Consider the following 18,375-nt stretch of genomic DNA (forward strand, 5'->3'; position numbering starts at 1 on the left):
GCTTTTACCCACCAGGAGTAACAGGGTAACATAATAATAGTAATAGCACACCACGGAACTTCAGTTCATGAAAAGGACATGGCTACCTGTGATAGAGGAGGACTACGCTCAGTAATTCAGAAAATATACATCCATTACTTTATGGATGGATACAAATCTGCTTTCAGATTATTACAATTTCTAAAATTAAGGTTTATGTACACACTTTTGCTAATTTTTACAAGACAACTGGTGGCAGAAGAGGTCAGCCCTCTGATTTTGTTCCAGCTTCAGTAATTCCTACAGCAAATCACACCCTAAGCGTTAACAGGGCACAATCCACCCCATTAAAGCTTTACAGACTCATTTCCACACAAACCCCACCCCAAGACTGCTGTTACCCAAATGATCCTTGTAACGTTGAGAAGCTCTTTAAAACAACTTCCAGAAAACTCTTTTCATTAATACTTGTAGCAAAGATTTAATTTCATACCCAGCAGGCTGCCGAGAAAATCTGATGTTTCTGTCCTGCAAGTAATAGTAACCGGCAAAATAATCTATAGGCAATTCTGTACTCATGACTTATGGGCAAGTATTGCCACCTAAATTAATAGCCCCTCCCTGAAGTTTAGTTTATTTAGCAACTTCTTCTCTGGCCACAGCATTTCCTAACTTGCTAGATATCCCTGGAAAAGGATTATCTTTATATCATTTTAAGGTGATTTTAGGTACCCACAGAAAAAACGCAGATGCATGACTGTGAGCACATGCATATGCGTCTATAAAAAGTTATAACCGGCCTTGCTGGTTATAACTTAGGAAAAATAAGACAACTTTTAAGGTGTTTTTGCTCCTGCATCTACTAAAGGATGACAGAGGGAGGGAAAAGCCTGTGGACCCACACTAATGGACGGGAGAACCAAGCCTCTCATTTGAGAACAACATTTCAAAAAGGCAATTAAGCATCTCTCAAGTGCCATTAAGAGCCAACCCCCTGCTGCCTGCCTCAAGAGTGTGTCTACAGTCTGAGACCTATTGACCCCACTTTCTGCAGGAAATCGGGCAAATTCAAGCCTCCATAATTTACTGAAGTCTTCCAGATTTCTCCTTCGGAAAAGCAAGCCATACAGGCGATTAATTCAACAACACCCTAATTAAATCTCCATTATGGCAGCAAAGCATGAAATGGGGAACGATACAGGGATGGGTTCTCCCAGTCATTGCTCAAGAAACCAAGTGCTGAAGGAACATTTGCTCCAGCCCCATCTTTATTAACATTCGTGATGGAATTCACAGCAACTTTCACTCTCAGAAAGAGGAGCAAGCAGCAACAGTGGACTGATCATCCATCACCCCTCCCTGACAAAGTGCTGACATTCAGCTATCAATAAGACAATCCTTCAGCCTTGCCCTCCCAGCTAATATTATTACAGGAACCAGGATAATTAATCTAGGATTAATAGGTTGCTTGCTGTGAATTATTTTTATGGGCAAAAAGGATCAACTTCAAATGCCCATTTCCTAGGAATAATCTCTCGTGTCACTTAAATCTTGCAGTCTCAGATGTCTGACAACTCTTGCAGATCACACGAAAAGACAAAGTAGTGGGACCTGAATGACAGCAAGAACTCACAGGTGGCATGAAGCTGGGGAGAGAGGAGATTTCAGGAATGGGTATGTGTATAGGGAAGGATTCAGACTACTGCCGCTGTCACGCATGCTTTCCACAATTGTGCGTGTGTAATAATGCCCTTAGAAATAAGCACTTACCTTTACTGTAGAATCATTAAAAGTTGTTCTCCCTCTCGGTCATTAATAACAACTTTATTCTATTTTAGGAGAAGTCAATGCATTGAGGATACAATATTAAGGGATTTGAATTCTCGGGTGAGATGCTTAGGGTTGGACTTGATGTGGAGCCTTCAGTTTCAAGTTAGCTGAGAAGTTTTAAACAGGCTGTTCTCAGGACACAAATTTCATATTTGAGTGTACTCTGGGTGTCACCAAAAGAGACTCGAAGAAACACACAGCAGCCAGATTACAAACTGCAACACAAAATGATCTCTACGAAAACAAGGCTGTATGATGCTGTTCCATATTACACAAAAGAGTCAAGAACTCCCCAAGCTATCATTTAGTGGGAAAATTCAGCAAAAGCACTTTAGAATAAAATCCCACTGTTCCCACGAACAAGGCGGAGGGTTTTCCTCCCTATGTATTTTATGTTCAACAACCAGTCTTAGTGCTTGTTATAACCAACTGCAGTGAAACCGCTCAGTTTGAATGACAACAATTCTCAATTAAAACCACAGAGGTAAGGCCAACAGTGCTGAACTTAATGCAGCAGCTAAGCAGCTCATCCATACATCAAAAAAGCATTCATAAATTCATAAAGCAAAGCAAAGATGCATCCCTGCCTCTGTGGGTAAGGCTTTTTCAGCTGGGTAGTTCAGAGTATCAATCCTAACCTCAATGTGGTTTCAATCATGAATTATCAGACCAAAAACGCCTTGATTTATTCTATTTTGCTCCAATTATTCGTGATAAGTTTTTATTGAATACTTTGAGAAAGTATTTCATCGTGCTTCCCATCCTCAAGTGGTCATAGGGCAGAACCAAAGGAATTAACCCCCTCTCCTTCTCCGGAGCCAACCACAGCACTCACACTCCGCAGAATCACAAGTCAAGTTGCAGAGGTCAACATTTCACATTCTGGTCAAGATTATAAAACTTCCTCAACAACATGTAAGCCATAAAGGCACGCAGGAATTCCTACTTGAGTAATGAAATCTGATATCACAGATTTTGATTGCCAAAATGTATCATGCAACTAAAACACTGTTATTCAGCTTTTTTTTTTTTTTTTTCTTTAGCTGCTTAGATTTAGCCAGCCCTTCTGGCATCTATAGACTGAACACAGATTGAATATATTTTTTGATAGGAAAACTCAATTTCAGGTTTACCTCTTCAACTCTTATTTTTAGTAATATGCCAAAGGAAGCGATTTTCAGTGATAACAGAATTAGCTAGAATAAAGTTCATATTTAAGGTTTCCATAAGGCAGGTAAGTTAAAGAATCAACTGTCCAATCATGTTTCCAAATAATAATAATAAAAATAAATAAATAAATAATAATAATAATAATTTTAAACAATCAATATTTATAACTAAATATCTGTGGTACAGTCTATTTGTCTGTAACATCAACACTGCAAAAAGCATATAATTAAACTGAAATTTATTTATTTGAAGAAAGAATATGTATCTTCTAACATGGTAAATAAAGCAAAATTTCACCCAGCTGACTCAAACTATCACACAAGGTAGCTGGAAATAGAGCAGGAACAGATATAGTATCGTTCAGTGGAAAAAAAATCCAGATGTGCATTGCCAAAAAGAGTGTTAACTTGTTTTCATTTACAGGTAAAATTAAAAAAAAAAAAAAAAAGTATATTAATGATTGGTTAATGTTCTGAGGATGACGAGTGATAAGAGGATGGAAGTGCAACTATAACAATTGGCATAATCTGGGGACCATGAGGTGTAAAAAAATTAGTCAAAGGCCTTAAAATCAGTTTAATCATTTAACAAGTGTCAATTGTCTGGTAATTGGACGAAGCCCACGAATGAACATGTAGCTTAGGCATCACCGTTTGAATGGCACTTTTTGCACTGTTAATTTGGCTATTCATTTTAGTTTAAACCAAACGACGCCTCACTGGGAGAAACAACATCTGGTATGCTTATTGCTCAGCATAGTCATATTCTCAAGTGGTTATTAAAGTACAGCTTCTATCTCCCAAGGTCAAAACTCAAATGCAGCTACTGGCAAACAAATCCTAATGTTTTACAGGTCTAAGTTAGGAACAGGCTTAAAAGAATTTCAACAAAAACAATTAAAGAAAAAACGGAAAAAAGAAAACATCCGCATTTTTCAGCAACCCATATATGTTAGGAAGATACCAGGCAAAGTAAAAGGAGAATTTAAATAATCACAATCAACTGCAAGTGAGAAAGTGATTTTCCTCTATTAAAGCATAACTAAATACTTAACTAAGGTGACAGATCAAGGTCCTTAACTCTACTGCAGCCCAAACTGGTAACAAGCAGACTGCACACCATCCAAGTCATCATTTTCTGGCTTTCTTGAACATGACTGCCTCTACCTCACGGATAGTGGCTGGACCAACAAATCCAAAAGGCATTGAATTCACATGCTGGCAGCCAAAGACTAACTGAGACAACAAGGGAGTCAAGTAGCCTAGGAATGAATTTGAGGCCCCCAAAACATCATTTGTCCCCTTCCCATTAAAAGGGGGAAACAAAGGACATTTTTATTGAAAGTTACATATCAGCACTACCAGCAAATTACCTACGCTACATTTTTTCCTTTGGAAAAGGCCAACAGCCTCCAGTCAAATGATACAAACACGTACAAATGTTTGAATCAAATAATGTATTAAGTATGGAATTAACTGCATATGCATTTATCTTCCATGTACCTTACACCCCCTCCTGCTGGAAAAACATCCTGATGCACTGCTGCTGTGCCCACGCTGTGGTGAAGATACCCAGGCAACAGTCTCACTGATGGTATGAGCCAATGTAAGCCAAACTAATGCCAAAAAACACTGCAGTAAGCTTCTTCAATTAAAACGGTTATTGCGCTCTCTGCACCTTCTGCTAACCTGACTACGACTTTTACGTACTCTTTCTGCTCTCTGTTCCTATCTGAGCTGTGTAATGGGAACAAGAGCATACGGACGAGCACTGCATTTGATCCTTACCATCCACAACGGCACAGCAAACAGCAAGGAGAGACGGAGGAACTGGATGCTGAGCCAGCCTAGTTCCATGGGAGAATGCATACGACAAGTTCTGGAGGTCCCGTTCTGGCCAGTAACACGAGAATTTATGCTGCTGAGTTACTCACACATCTCACTGTGGCATTAATGTTAACTCACAGGTGCTCCACTTCAACAGTTACCTGGGTCCTGGCCCTCAGGCCAATCTGAAATAATTTTCTTTAAATGCTTCAGTATTGGAGTTTAGTTAGAGACTAATACAGCAGTTCTGCTGCAAATGAGGAACACATTCAAGTCACCTTTAGTTACTTTGTCTTATCAGAGTTCAAGAATACACTTGGCATCTTCTGCTACCTCAAATACACACGTGTACCTGCTTTCCAGCTATCATTTTTCAACTAACTAGCAATCGTAACAGTGCTATGAGTGCACGTTAGGCACAAACTTAGGTAAGAAACATTTATTTTGCAACAGGCAGAATTCTGACAAATACCACTATTTTTTTAAAAATCTTTTTAAAAGAACCCCATGACTTAGCAGGTACGGTATATATCATCCCCTTCTAAATTGTCTTTAGCTAGATATTAGCTGAGTCCTGGAGAATATGGCCCCCTATAGATCACAACTGTAATGTGCTCTCACCTCAAAGAGATAATATATAATATATCCAGGGAAAAAATAATCTAAAAGGTAAGTTGGAGAAGGCTCCAGTAATTCACTTCCAAGGAAAGAACACTGTTCAAAGCCCAGCAGAATTAGATAGTTAAAAAATAAGAAGAAAGAGCTTGATGGGATGAACTTTTCATGCATGCTCAGAGTAGCTATTAAAAGCTGTAGTTAAAGATATCACAGAATTGTGTACTTCTGTTCTACAAATTTAACTGCTCTTGAACACTTCCCGATCTGAATTCTATTTTCTTTAACTGACCCTGTGAGAAGAGGTCACAGGCACTCTGTATTGCTGGCTAATATGGAGCTTATACAGCCCATAAAGGAGCTTTTTTATGATGTTTCTGTTCCACACTAAAGCAAGAAATGAATTCATGCACATATTAAGCAATATCCATAGACTAGGGTAAACATCAAATTCTTTCAACCGAGACATAAAACCACCAAGGAACTGACCATTCGTGGCACGAGAGAGTCATGATACGAGGTGTTAACTCCAACATCCTGGACAGATTCCAGCCTGTCTAATTGCAGTCAGCCTGCTAACTTCTCTTAGCAGTTGCACATCGATACAACATTCCTGTTTACTCCTCGTGCTGCCCTAGCGTGGCACAGCTGCTATGTGTTCCAGCACAGCTTCAGTGCTCTGTTTGACATGTTGCTCAGTCAGTGGCAATAAACCTGCCTGAAAACCTCTAGGTTGAAAAACTAGTATAAATATTTTTTTCCAAGAATATATATTAAAAAAAAAAAAAAAAAAAAAAAGAGAAGCCTGCTTGTTGCTCGCAGTAAGAATTGCTTCCCCAGAAACTGATGAGTTTCCATTACAGGAGAGAACCATAAATAGTGTTTTTTTAATTCCCTTTAGAGCCCCTTTAAGGACATTTTCTTCATTTTACTAGGTGCTTCCAGATGCTCAAGATGCTTGATTTGCTAGCATAATCTAAAGGTGTTAAGATGCCCTGACCCCCTAATTGTAGAATACATACTTCTGCAGCTTGCTTTGTTCCTTAAATACACGTGTTACACTTCCTCTCTAGACAATGACAACAGTAGACCAATGCCTTTGGTTAAACAACAGAAATTTGTCCTCTGAAACACAGCCATGAGCTTCTCACCCCTTGTAGCAACTGTTCACACTCTGTCAGTCTGAGGAGTTCAAAGTCAAGCACGCTCCTCCCTAGCACTCCTGCCCAGCTTCCAGAGAGACTCTCTCTAACCCATCATAAAGTGAGACAGTTAACAAGTTTGCTTTTATTAGTAAAACAAAACTATTTTTTATATTTTGACACAGAGAAAATTAACTGATTATGAGTGAAAATCATCTGCAGGCTTTTATATAGTAAAAAAATCAGAACCAGCTGCCTGGTGCACAAGGTTAATTAATTCTCCAGCATTTTTTTTTCTTAACAGAGGCAGGTTTAACTGGTGAAACATTTCTTTAAGGGAAAGAAAAAACAACCCAGCAAAACTCTGATCATCAGTTTCTGCAGTAGAGAAACGTAGAAGTAACATGGAGGAAATTGCAGGCATAGGACTGATTAGCTATTTCAGCAGAATTACATTAAAGACCCTTGCAGATTAACATCTTCAGTATTTCCACCATTTCCATTGCAGTAATTAATTTTTAAGAGCACTAAACTCATACTAAATTCAACAGAAATAAATGTGTGGATGCACGCATGAAAAATAAATAAATATATAAATGAGCAAGCAATTTGGAGCATGCAATAGCAGAAGTTAGAAGTTTGCATTTCACAGCCAGGACATAAAATGAACTGCTAGGTATTTTGCCAGCTGTCATAAAATATATTAACTTCATCTGCGCAAGTTACCAACACAATGCATGCACAAACACACACACAAACACACAGAATTATTACCAAGTTTCATACCACATACCTTTTATACAAGGAAAAAAAAAAGCAATTTGTTTTATGAGTGAATCAAACGAATTTACTTACCACAGCTGGGGGATCATTCCAATCTTCGTAAGAAATGGCAGCATATGGGTAAATTCTATCATTGATAATCTGAAGAGTAGCAAGAGCGATTGCTTTCATTGATCGGAAGTATGCTTCCCAGAACCACCTTGCCTGTAAAGAGAACAAAATTCACTTTCACATTGAACAGATGCAGTGCTTAATAATCGGTTTTGTCTTGACTTATACAATCTGTTCAATGCACTCTACAAGTCAGGTGGAAATTAAATCAGGAGGCATGTTTTTTGTAACAAGAATATTTTCATAGAGCCAGAAGACTTCAAACTCCGTCCCGCTCTCAAGAAAAAGATGACTTACAGCCCATAAAGTGAAGCAGCAGCATTAGTTCGCAAGTGACTAAGTAGAATGGAAAAACCTTGCAGATACTTAAAGAAATCAGTTCCTTCCATACTTTTATCATTATTTTTGCTCTTCAGAAATGTCAAAAGCAGTTTGACCACAGAACAGAAGTTACCATTGTACTGTTTTTCCAAGGCAGAGGGATCCACAGTGCAGCTAGGAAGCTTCATTAGAGGGCATGCAGCCTAAAACATGGAACTTAAGTCATTTTTTAACATCAATGTTAGAGACAGCCGATCAACTAGAGAATTTTAGTACTCCTAAACTCTATCAAACTAGTAACTTCCAAGTCTGTCAAGAAAAACCTCAACACTGTTATTTATACAAGTTAATATTAAGATTTTTACATAAAAGTACATACATGCATATACGAATTAGTTAAAAAGCATTCATCGGGTCTAATTTGCAACATGGGAAGTGTAAAACAATGCTGAAACAAAGCCTGTGATTTTCTTGTGCAGAGGTACACTGAACTTCACAGACAAGTCAATCTCAGGTCCTGTATGGCAAGTTTTAATCTCACCCTGGTTTCTATGTAAGACAGAAATGCTGGAAGAAAAACAGGGAGTTGGAAATGAAAATGCTGAGTTATCTGATATCCTGTTAGATATAAAAACATTTTTTAAAAATACCTAGAATCATCAAATGATCCTGTAGGATTTCATCCAACTCATAAGGAAACATATTATGCCAATAAATATAGTTCAAGTGTTTTGGCCAAAAAATGTAAATTTTTTCAACCTGCTTTTTCTTGAGGGAACTCCAGCACCTGAAGTGTCCAGAAGGTAATTTAATTTAAAATCTCCTCGTGGTTCAGTATGAACTGTAAGAGTATGTGTTTGTATCTTGGTGGTAAAACAGAAGAACTTTTTTTCCTAAGCTTAGAAGCTCTCACACCAGAATGCAACTGAAGAAAACATCACAAATTTGGACAAACATTATTTTATTTTTGTTATGTAGTTTTTAAACAGCAAAAAGTATCTACAGAATGACCCCTTTTAGCTATGTGTTATGAGAATAATAACTAACGTTATTTAGAATATTAAGTTACTGAAGGAACACTGTAGCTTTTGGAGATACAGACTTTCAGACGAACAAAAACTAATTTTTCTTTAGCTGTAACGTTAAGTTGCTAGTGTATCTCCAAATGCAGTTAACAGCTTTTTCACAGAAGATGGAGTGATTCCTACTTGGATACTGCGCGCTGTAGTGTTCCTCAGCTAAAGCACAATGTAAAGGAAAGGAACAGGGAAAAAGGGAAAATGCAAATTCATGTGCAAACTTGCACAAAATCATGCATTTGTTACCCTGTATGTTACTCTGAGTATAAGCTGTGGGATTCAGAACTGAGAATCCATTGCCAAAACACTGGCCCCAAAACCCTGCTCCGTGGATAGTCTCTAAAACCTGTTCTTCAGAATAGTTTTGTTAAATATTGAAGAAGAAAGAAAAAAAAAAATCACGTTCCAATTAAAAAAACTAACAAAAGTGCTCTCTGGAGCACTATTTTTATCGTGAGAAAACAATAACATAAGACTTACTGGTACAGAATAGTTCAATATTTTATTAAGGAGACAGATGAGTGTGTCCAAAATATTACACTTCTCTGAAGCCTGTCATCCAGAGAAAATGCAAAGCAATTTCACTCTAGAACAGAATCACTTCTCTCTCTCCATAGCCCTCTCCCTGGTGGACTTAACAGCTGGATAACAGTCTGAAAGAGTATTACCAAGAACATAGTACAAAACAAATATTATGCCCAACTGTAAAAGCAGAAGAATTACATGAACAGGTAAGAATAAATATTGTCTGACTTCCTAAAATACCCAAAAGGCACTAAATAAACACCATGTTCTAAGAAAAGATATATTCTTTTTTCCTTGTCCCTTTTCTTAAGAAAAATGTATTATCCAGAATTCAGCAGCAAGTGACTGGAAAAGAAAAACAGAAGTAGATTAAGAATTAGAAGTGACCAGAGCAGCAAAATGAACCACCTCTCTATTCAGGTGTCCTAACTGAACAAGAGTAAGAACACAGACTCCAAATTTCATTGTCATATTGGACGTCAGTTTGAGATAATCACTGCTATATGCAGCAGTAACTGGGAAAAAGAAATAATTTTATGTAGCCTTTTAACAGATAACTTTAAATAGGAATTGAGTAGCATGGGACTGCGTATTTCATTCTTGCTAAATGACCGCTTTCTTAACCTGTTCTAATTCTAAGATTATTTGTGTTGTAATAATTGTAACCGACTACCTTGGTACCAATCAACTCTTTTTCCTCCTTCAGTAAAACTGGGATGGATCTGATCTAGCATCTCTTTGCTGAAAGAAGGTTTGCAACGTCAGGCAAAACTACACCTTTATACCAGAAGCAGAAGTGTAGAGGAGGGCAGGGGGAATTTACTTTTTATAGACTAATATTTATATAATTAGTTTTTTGTAAGGAGCTAGAAAATGTTCCCACAGTTGGTTGTAATTTTTTGGAGTTGTGTTTCTTTAAGACAGAACTCAAAACCTTCTAAGGGGATTCTAAGTCTCCAAACAGATGTTTCAGGGTCTCATTACTTCCTCCCCACCTTGTTTGCTTTTATAAAGCAGAACTGATTAACATGGTTTGCTAGTCTCCGCTACTCAGCATGGTGAGTTGCTAAACATTTTGGGAAAGTTTTCTATTGGGAAGATGTGTGTCAATTCCATTTGAAATGTATTTTCTGCTCTACTTGGTGTGGTTGAAAAGCTTATGTTGGAATGTAACGAATACCTAGGGGGAATAAAAATCCCATGAACACATACAGGGATACAGGAGAGAAAAACAAGAAAACCAGCCCCGAGATATATTCCTGACTCTTATGCCAACTTTTAGTATTCTTGTGTAATTTTTTCCAAGCTATCCATTTCTCTTTCCCTTATCTGTGAATTTAGGAGACCAATGGTTATGTAGCTCAAGAGTAGCTTTAATACACTAGGTAATGGTTGTAAGAGATTGCAATTACAACATACTAATAAGAGCTGACCTGAAAGGCTTAGAGGACCTTGAAATAAATGATCCACATTTATAGATCTTGTCTTCCACACAGCATTAATTATACAAGGGCTACGATTAAGATATGGTCAGGATACCATTCCTTTCAACTTGAACTGAAATTCATTTCTAGTACTCTAGAAGCCTGCTTGATTAGACTTCGGAATTTTCTGAGGAAACACACACGGTGTGGACCACAGATTTGTAGCGAATGCTAAATGTGTGTACACCCAAGTATTGCTTTGGTCACAGGCAATCTAAATTATAACCAGAGATCAAACGTGTAGTTTGTACAACTGCCAAAACAGCACAGATGAACACATGTTCACCTACTGGATTTTGTTCTGGGTGTATGGCTTACCTGGCAAGAGCATGGGACAGAAGCATTTGCAGCTATTTTCATAGCTGTAACAGGCAACAGTACGCAGCAGAAGGGTAGCCTACTCACAAAAAGTAACATTTATTTAGGTAAGGTGTTATTTTCCTTAGAAATAAATACACTCGGGGGCCTAGCATCTCTTTATAAGCCAGCATAGCATCAGGTTACAGAGTCCATTCATATAATGTTTATAGGTTCTAGTGTTAATGCCACTAATGGTGCTCCAGCACAGAGCTCAAGACAGATCAATGTAAATCTTGTGATTAGTTTGTGAAAAGAAAAACACTAGGCATGAGGCAAGGAAAGGAATGCTTTCTGTAACGTTTAGATCAAGAGGAAAAATATTCCATGAAGGGAACTTTCTAGTCTCCTGTCTTTTCACCACCCCACAATTTGGTGAGAGTTTGTCAAGTTAGCAAAAGGGAAAAGACAAGATTCGCAGAAGAGCAGTAAAAGTTAATTGTCCATAAACCATCATTTCTCTCAGCTTCTGGGTCAGGCGCCATGATGCTGTAAGATCTTGCCCCACGGCAGGACTTCAGTGTTTCCAAAATGCCTTGAAAAGATTTATGAGGCCTCGAAAGGTAACCATTTTCGCACTGGCTGAGGTGACTACTTCAGTGTTTTCCCTTTTCAATGGCTCTCAGTGTTTCTGATTTCTTACTCCCTGATCAATCGAGTTAGGGAAGTCTGGCTGAGGAGAAGAGCACGACCTAGCTCTGCTGTGTATACATACCAGCTCTAGTCATGGAAGGTCATCCACAAAGACCTTCAGGCTCCCAAGTTACACAAGATACTGCAGTATAATCAAATGCTTTCCTAGTTACTGAGATCTAACAAGTTATTGTCCATTAAGTAAGCTATTATAATCAGTCACATTCACCCTATAACCTTTCTGTTGCGCAGTAAGATTAGGCAGGCTACTGAGGTTCAAGATAAACTGAATTATCATGTATTTACTCCACGCTAAAGATACATACGAGGATAACTGATGAAATATAATAATCAGATAGCAAACTTGAGCTCTCTTCCCCTCCAGTCTATCCCCTTAAGGTAAAATGGGACTGAAGAGGGAACATAAGTTCATCTTTTGGAAGAACAAACATTTTATACATAATTTTCCAAAACAAATCTTCAGTTTAGATGGAAAACCCAAAAACACCAAATTCACACATTTTTTCTGCCAAAAATTTATAATTTGACTCCTCCTTCTGGAGCAATGTAACGTGTCTGCAGCTGGTTCCCTATCCCAACAACCTTCTTGCTGATCATATCCATCACTTTTAGCATGCAGTTCTTCAGCAAAACTGATAGCAGCTGGGTCAGCTAAAAACAGGGCCATCTTTGCTTTCTTAGCAGGCTTATGAAAAACCCTCAGAAGACTTTATACAATTAAGAACAAGATGGCAGTTTGTTTCTATAAAGTGATAAAAATTTGGATTTTTTAAAAAAGTGCTTGTTTGATTTCGGACCCTTGGGAGCAATACCACACAATCAAATTCAACATATCTAAGGTTGGCTGGCTCCCTCTTTTCTTGCTGATCAGTGAGGAAAAAATGGGGTACTTCAGAGAGAAAGTGAGAGCGATGGTGATTTCAAATACCTCCTGAACAATCTGTGCTCCTCTTAGTAAGGGAGCATCAGAGGAGGACAGAGTAAGTGACCAGCTTTGGGCCAGGATACTCCCCTCAAAGCCCTGAGGGCTCTCATTTTTCCAGAAGGGCACAAAGATTTCAAATGAGCAAAAACAGGAACGTAGAATACACTTGTCAAACATAATATATATGTCTCAGGCTATGGGAAAAAAATAAAGTCACACTCTGAAAAGCCTGCTCTCTTTTGGGGTGCCAGTATAACTACTCAGTTATAAAACTAGAAGTAAGCTCTCTAGATAAGTCTGAAAGTGAAAGGAAATGAATACTTTCTGTAATGTTTAGATCAAGAGGAAAAACATTCCATGAAGGGAACTTTCTAGTCTTCTGTCTTGAACACTTGATTCCCAAGTAAATAGGTCAATTAAAAATTTTGGGGGCTTTAACTCAAAGAATCTATATGACTGGCATATGGAGAAATATTTCTTTACTAGAAGACATTTCTCCAGGCTGAGCAAGCAAAGTATTTAGATTATTACAGTCCTACGCTTTACAAAACAGATTCTAGATGGACATTTTGTGGTGCTGTTTATCTATCATAATGCAATCTCCAAAAAATAGTTCTTCAAGAAGTAAAACAGAAGGTGAATGTTAATATAGTCCGCTATAGTAATTTCAGTCATTAAACAAGCATATTTGCCTACCTCAGATACAAAACAAAGAGCAGAAAATAAGCCTTTCCACTATCCATTTTTTGCTCTTTTTCTTTTGAAGCTGCCAATTCATAAAAGGAACAGAGGTCAGAGTTCAAAATGCTAGTCTTACCCTTCAGATACCAGCCACTTGGGAGTAACTCACTTCTGCTGGCTCTCGGTTTTATTGCTGTACACTGCCTGGCAAATGCTGACTCATACCAGAGCTCAGGGTAAAGGAAAATGTTAGTGCAAGAACAGATATTAAGTTAAAAATTTAAGTCTTTCTTCCATACTCTCAGATAATTTGTAGCTTGAGTATTTTTTTAAGGTTGTCATCTTGTTACAAACAATAACCTGCACTGCTTAATATCCTGCTCAAATACACAAAGTAGCTATTTTTATTAGAATGACATGGTAATGTTTTATATTGTTTTGAAATCCTACATTATCCTGACCTCCTAGAAGAGATTTGCACTACTTTTGATCCTAGAAATAGTTACTCTGTTTTTACGATAGCAAGAACACAAGACCTGAACAGATACACCACTAAACACTGGTGATTTCCAGCAGATTTCTGGAGCTCAAACTTGCTTCTTTGGTTAAGGAGTACGTCAACATGACAACTCTGCTGCAGAAGGCAATGCTGCATCAGTCAGGAAACCTGACTTAGCGTGCTGGCACCCTCCAAATCCATTGCCAAAATATATCTCAGTTACAGAGCCAACAAATAGATACCAACGCTAGGAGCAGCACAGAACCTGCCCCTTCTCAGCTGTGAATACTGCTGCAAAGCATGAAGACAGTCAGTAAAGAAAGGAGCAGAATGAAACAAGTGTAGTTTCACAGAGCACATAGAGCTTCGAAACTGTCATGCAGAAATGGCCACTATTTCCTGCATTCCCTTTGCTCCCAAAGAACATTCAGCTCTGTCCTGCTATTTGCAGGCAAATCCATATGTTGGCACCACAAAAAAACACAGCTGAGAGTAACACAAATTCTCATCTGGCTTCCAGACAGCCATATCTTCATAACCATCATTGATAATGACAAAGACAAAAATAAATAGCCTGTTCTTTCCCCTCGTTTCCAGGAGTTTGTTCCTGAGCACTCCAATTTCATCAGGCTATGACTGTGAAGGAGCAGGCGGACCCAACCTGAGGAGCAGTCACAACGACTTGGGTGCGCATCATCCTTTTTGCAATAGTTTGGCCTTTGCACAATCCCCATTAACTGCATGAAACCAAACCAATGATAAGCTGGGGTTATGCTATCATTGATTCAACAGTGGTCCAGAAAAGAATGGAAAACAAATATGTGTGTGCAATGGTGGAGGATGTTCAACTACAACATGACCACGAGCTGGGGGCTGGGGGCAGGTTTTAGCCACATTTCTTGACAAATGATGGACAGCTCCTGAAACTGAAAGCAATAGGTTTCTAGTCCCAAGGGTATTGCCTTCAAATATGTCTATGTTCTCAGGGTAGATCAGTTTTCCCTGCTGCAGGCATCCTGCTGAGGGGTGAGGTCCCAAGCAAAACACAGGAATCTGACTGCGAGCCTTTGAGGTGGCAGGAGCCAAGGGGGGTTCAAAGACAAGGCTGGCTGGTGGGCAGCACCTCTGAGTATTGCAGAGGTTAGAGGTTAGTAAAGCAGGAGCCACTGGCCAATAAAACAGTGTTTGGAGAGCCCACTCTACAGATAAATTGAAGATCTGTTTACACCTTTCCCAGCTTTCTGAGTTACACACACTGATGCTTCCCACTGCGATCTTGTCCTCTGTCCACTAGCATCTCCCCTCCTCAGCAGCTGCCCTGCTCTCTGCTGGTTGGCTTTATAACATGGCTAAAGGATGCTTGGAAACTTTTAATCAGCATCCAGCATCAAAAATAAATAAATAAAAGCACAACTGCTTTTATTTGTGTCAACTGCTGCAACAAGATCTGTCTTGTTTGAGATTTCCCATGACTGCTGTACTAATGCTGGGAGAATAGAAGCTTAAATTCCCTTGATTAGAGAAGTTAAACACAAAGCAAGCCCAATGCCAATCACACACATGAAAGGACAGCTTTTTGAAGCAAGAAAAAAAAAATCTAGGTAGGGTTACCACCATATTATAGCATTCAAAAATCAGCACATACCTCATTTCGGAGCTTAAGCTCTGTACCAGGACAAACTTGTCCTTTTGATGAAGACATGTTTTCGTGCTTCCTGTAAGCTATATAGTTCTATTTTAAATAAGCATAAACATATACATACTCTACCCATATGCAGTGCTCAACATTGGACAATTTTTATCCACAGGCATTACTTCAATACCTGTGAAGACAAAAGCTGAAGGACTGGCAGCCGTGGTTTTCTCCTCCGTATCTACAGTACAAATTTGGTTTAGAACATGGTGCTGCTTTTTTTCCTCCACATCTTAAAAACAAGTGACATTAGCTCATATTATGGAAACGCATCTCATCCCTCATTACTTGAGCTGTGTATGGCTGTGTGACTGTCTGATTAAATAGGTAAGGTCATTAATAATTGCCAGTTGTGTTCACATTGTGAGATGGTCACACTGCAAAGGAACAGCATTGAAAATAATTTTACATGGACAAAATGATTTATAAATAACTCTACTTGATGTCTTATTTCTTCTTGAAATACATCCGAAATAGTGTGCTATACAGGAGTGTTCTTTACTGCATGAAGCCAGGTTTTGCAAAAATAGAAGTAATCAAAGAAAAGTCTTCTCAGAGAAGTCGCTGCTATCTCAAAAAAAAAAAAAAAAAAAAAAAGTACAGCACTGACCTGTGTTTGCATATTTATTCTGGTTTGATCTTTTGCTTCACCTGAACAATTAAGAATGTCAGGAAGGAGTTGTTTTTCCTCTCCCCTTGATACTCATGTAACACGGCCTCTACAGTAGAGGCAGCTCGATTCCCAGCGGATTCCCCGAAGCACTGATTACTAAACACAGGTAACAACAGACTAGAAACAAACAAGTGGTGAAAGGAAGAATGCAAAGCCTGGGTTTGGTGCTGCTAGCTTACTGAAGTGCCCCAGACAGTTGGTTAATGGCTGTTATATTCATGCTCAGGCATGAATAATCACCAAATTCAGAATTGGGAAAGAGTTTTTCCCCATAACTCAACAGGGACCATTGATATTTTTTGCTTTTGTTTGCTACAGCGTTGGGAAGCACTTTGTGGTAGACCATGCTGTGTGAGGAAGACACAGAGACAAAGTATTCTGTGGGCCCTGCAGGACAAGAATGCATTACCCCGCTGAGTCCAGTTGCAGGAAACTATTCCTTAAGTTTAACAATAATCGAACAAGGGGAAGAAACTAACCCAAAAACACAAGCTACACTGCTTGTGAGCCAAAGGGCATTAGAGCATATTCCTAGCACAGCCCGCATGTCCAGTCCTAACAAAGATAGAGTTTTCCTACACACAAGCATCTAAGAAATTGTTAGATATCTCTGCACAACTTAGGAAGACTAAAGGAAAGGCATCCAAAGATTATCCAGCATCAGGCTGTTTCTACTGAACACGTAAAGTCTTTGTAACTTAAAGCCAAACATCCCTACCGTGTTGCAAGATACGTTTGATTTAGTTATTAAACAGGATCCAGGACTTTTAAACTGCATTATTAATACTGTGATTTGGCCTTGGAGAAGTTATATCTCTATCCACTCACCGGAAAAATGGATCCAAGACAAAGCTGTATTTACTACAACACACTCAAATGCAATTCCTGCAGAAATGCAGTGTGCTTATGGATAACTGCTAATGTTGTAACAGTTCCAATAATGAAGGAAGGGGTAAGCGGAACAAGTAAATTTGACAAATAAATTTGATGTTTACAGACTAAGCAGCAGCAGAGGGAGAACAGAGAGCAATGGAGAATTCGTGGAACACCAGGAGAGAGGTTTGATCATCCATTTATCTGCAGCTAGCTGCTTCACGGGCATGACATGAAGATTCTCAAGTATTCTTTTAAAAGAAGTTCATGCTTTTCCAATTTTTGGATCATGTGGGTTTATCTGTAGCATATTCAAGCTGTGTATAGCAATCTGCAAGGGATAAGCACCAGAAGTTCACTTTACAACAACATACAGATTGATTTTAAAAAGTCTTAAAATAACACAATTTCCCTCCTACAGTTCAAGTTTAACCTTTTCGGGTTCAGAAGCTGCAAACCTGGATACTAAGGCAGCACAACTGCATCCCCCAAAAAATGACTCAATGGGGTGCTGATTGCTCTCAGTTTTGTGAGCCCTTGCTCAGAGATGCCATGAAGACCACCCTATAATGCAGCAAGCATAAAAACAGCCTTCTTCAGTCAGGAAAGCAATGGCTGGAGAGACAATAGGAAAAAAAAAAATCTAGGATAAGAATACTCGCCACAACAAAGAGGAGGAGAGGAGGAGCAATGAAAGCCTCATATACAAATGCCAAGGATTCTACAACTCCCCTGGTGACCCTGGCAATAAGCCAGGAAAAAGTTTTCTCTTTCCTCTGCTGTTTGCAGCAACAAATCTTTCCTCTGGGGGAAGGGTGAGAGAGCTGCAGCTAACTTCAGTGCATCTGATAAGACGGCAAATTGTCCAGGCCTGACATTTATGGGGGACCCAGAGCTCCATTGAAGCACTCTGGGAGGATTAAAGCAGGGTTAGCCTCTCCGATCGCACTCCTTAAAATGCTACAAATGGTAGACAGATGAAAGTTCGTTTAAATTTGATAATGATGAGTCCAAAGCACCCCGAGACAGAAGCTGTCCCCTGTCAGGGGAAGACTGGAAGTTGAGTATTCCAGCTGCAGCTGGAAGTTGAGTATTCTCACTGAAAGGGAGTTGTAAAATCTAACTGTACCCAAAGAGCATCCAGCGTCCAGACAC

General features: G+C 38.9%; 1 protein-coding gene across 1 annotated transcript in view; it reads right to left on the reverse strand.

Annotated features, from left to right (window-relative positions):
* Nucleotides 1-18,375, reverse strand: part of EXT2 (exostosin glycosyltransferase 2) — a 69,329-nt gene that overhangs the window by 30,731 nt on the left and 20,223 nt on the right. The window contains exon 8 of the mRNA XM_084288273.1: nt 7,418-7,549. Within this exon, the coding sequence (XP_084144399.1) occupies nt 7,418-7,549 (132 nt within the window). The remainder of the gene's footprint in view (nt 1-7,417; nt 7,550-18,375) is intronic.

The sequence above is a fragment of the Netta rufina genome, assembly GCF_964035555.1.
Source record: "Netta rufina genome assembly, chromosome: 5".
NCBI classification, from domain to species: domain Eukaryota; kingdom Metazoa; phylum Chordata; class Aves; order Anseriformes; family Anatidae; genus Netta; species Netta rufina.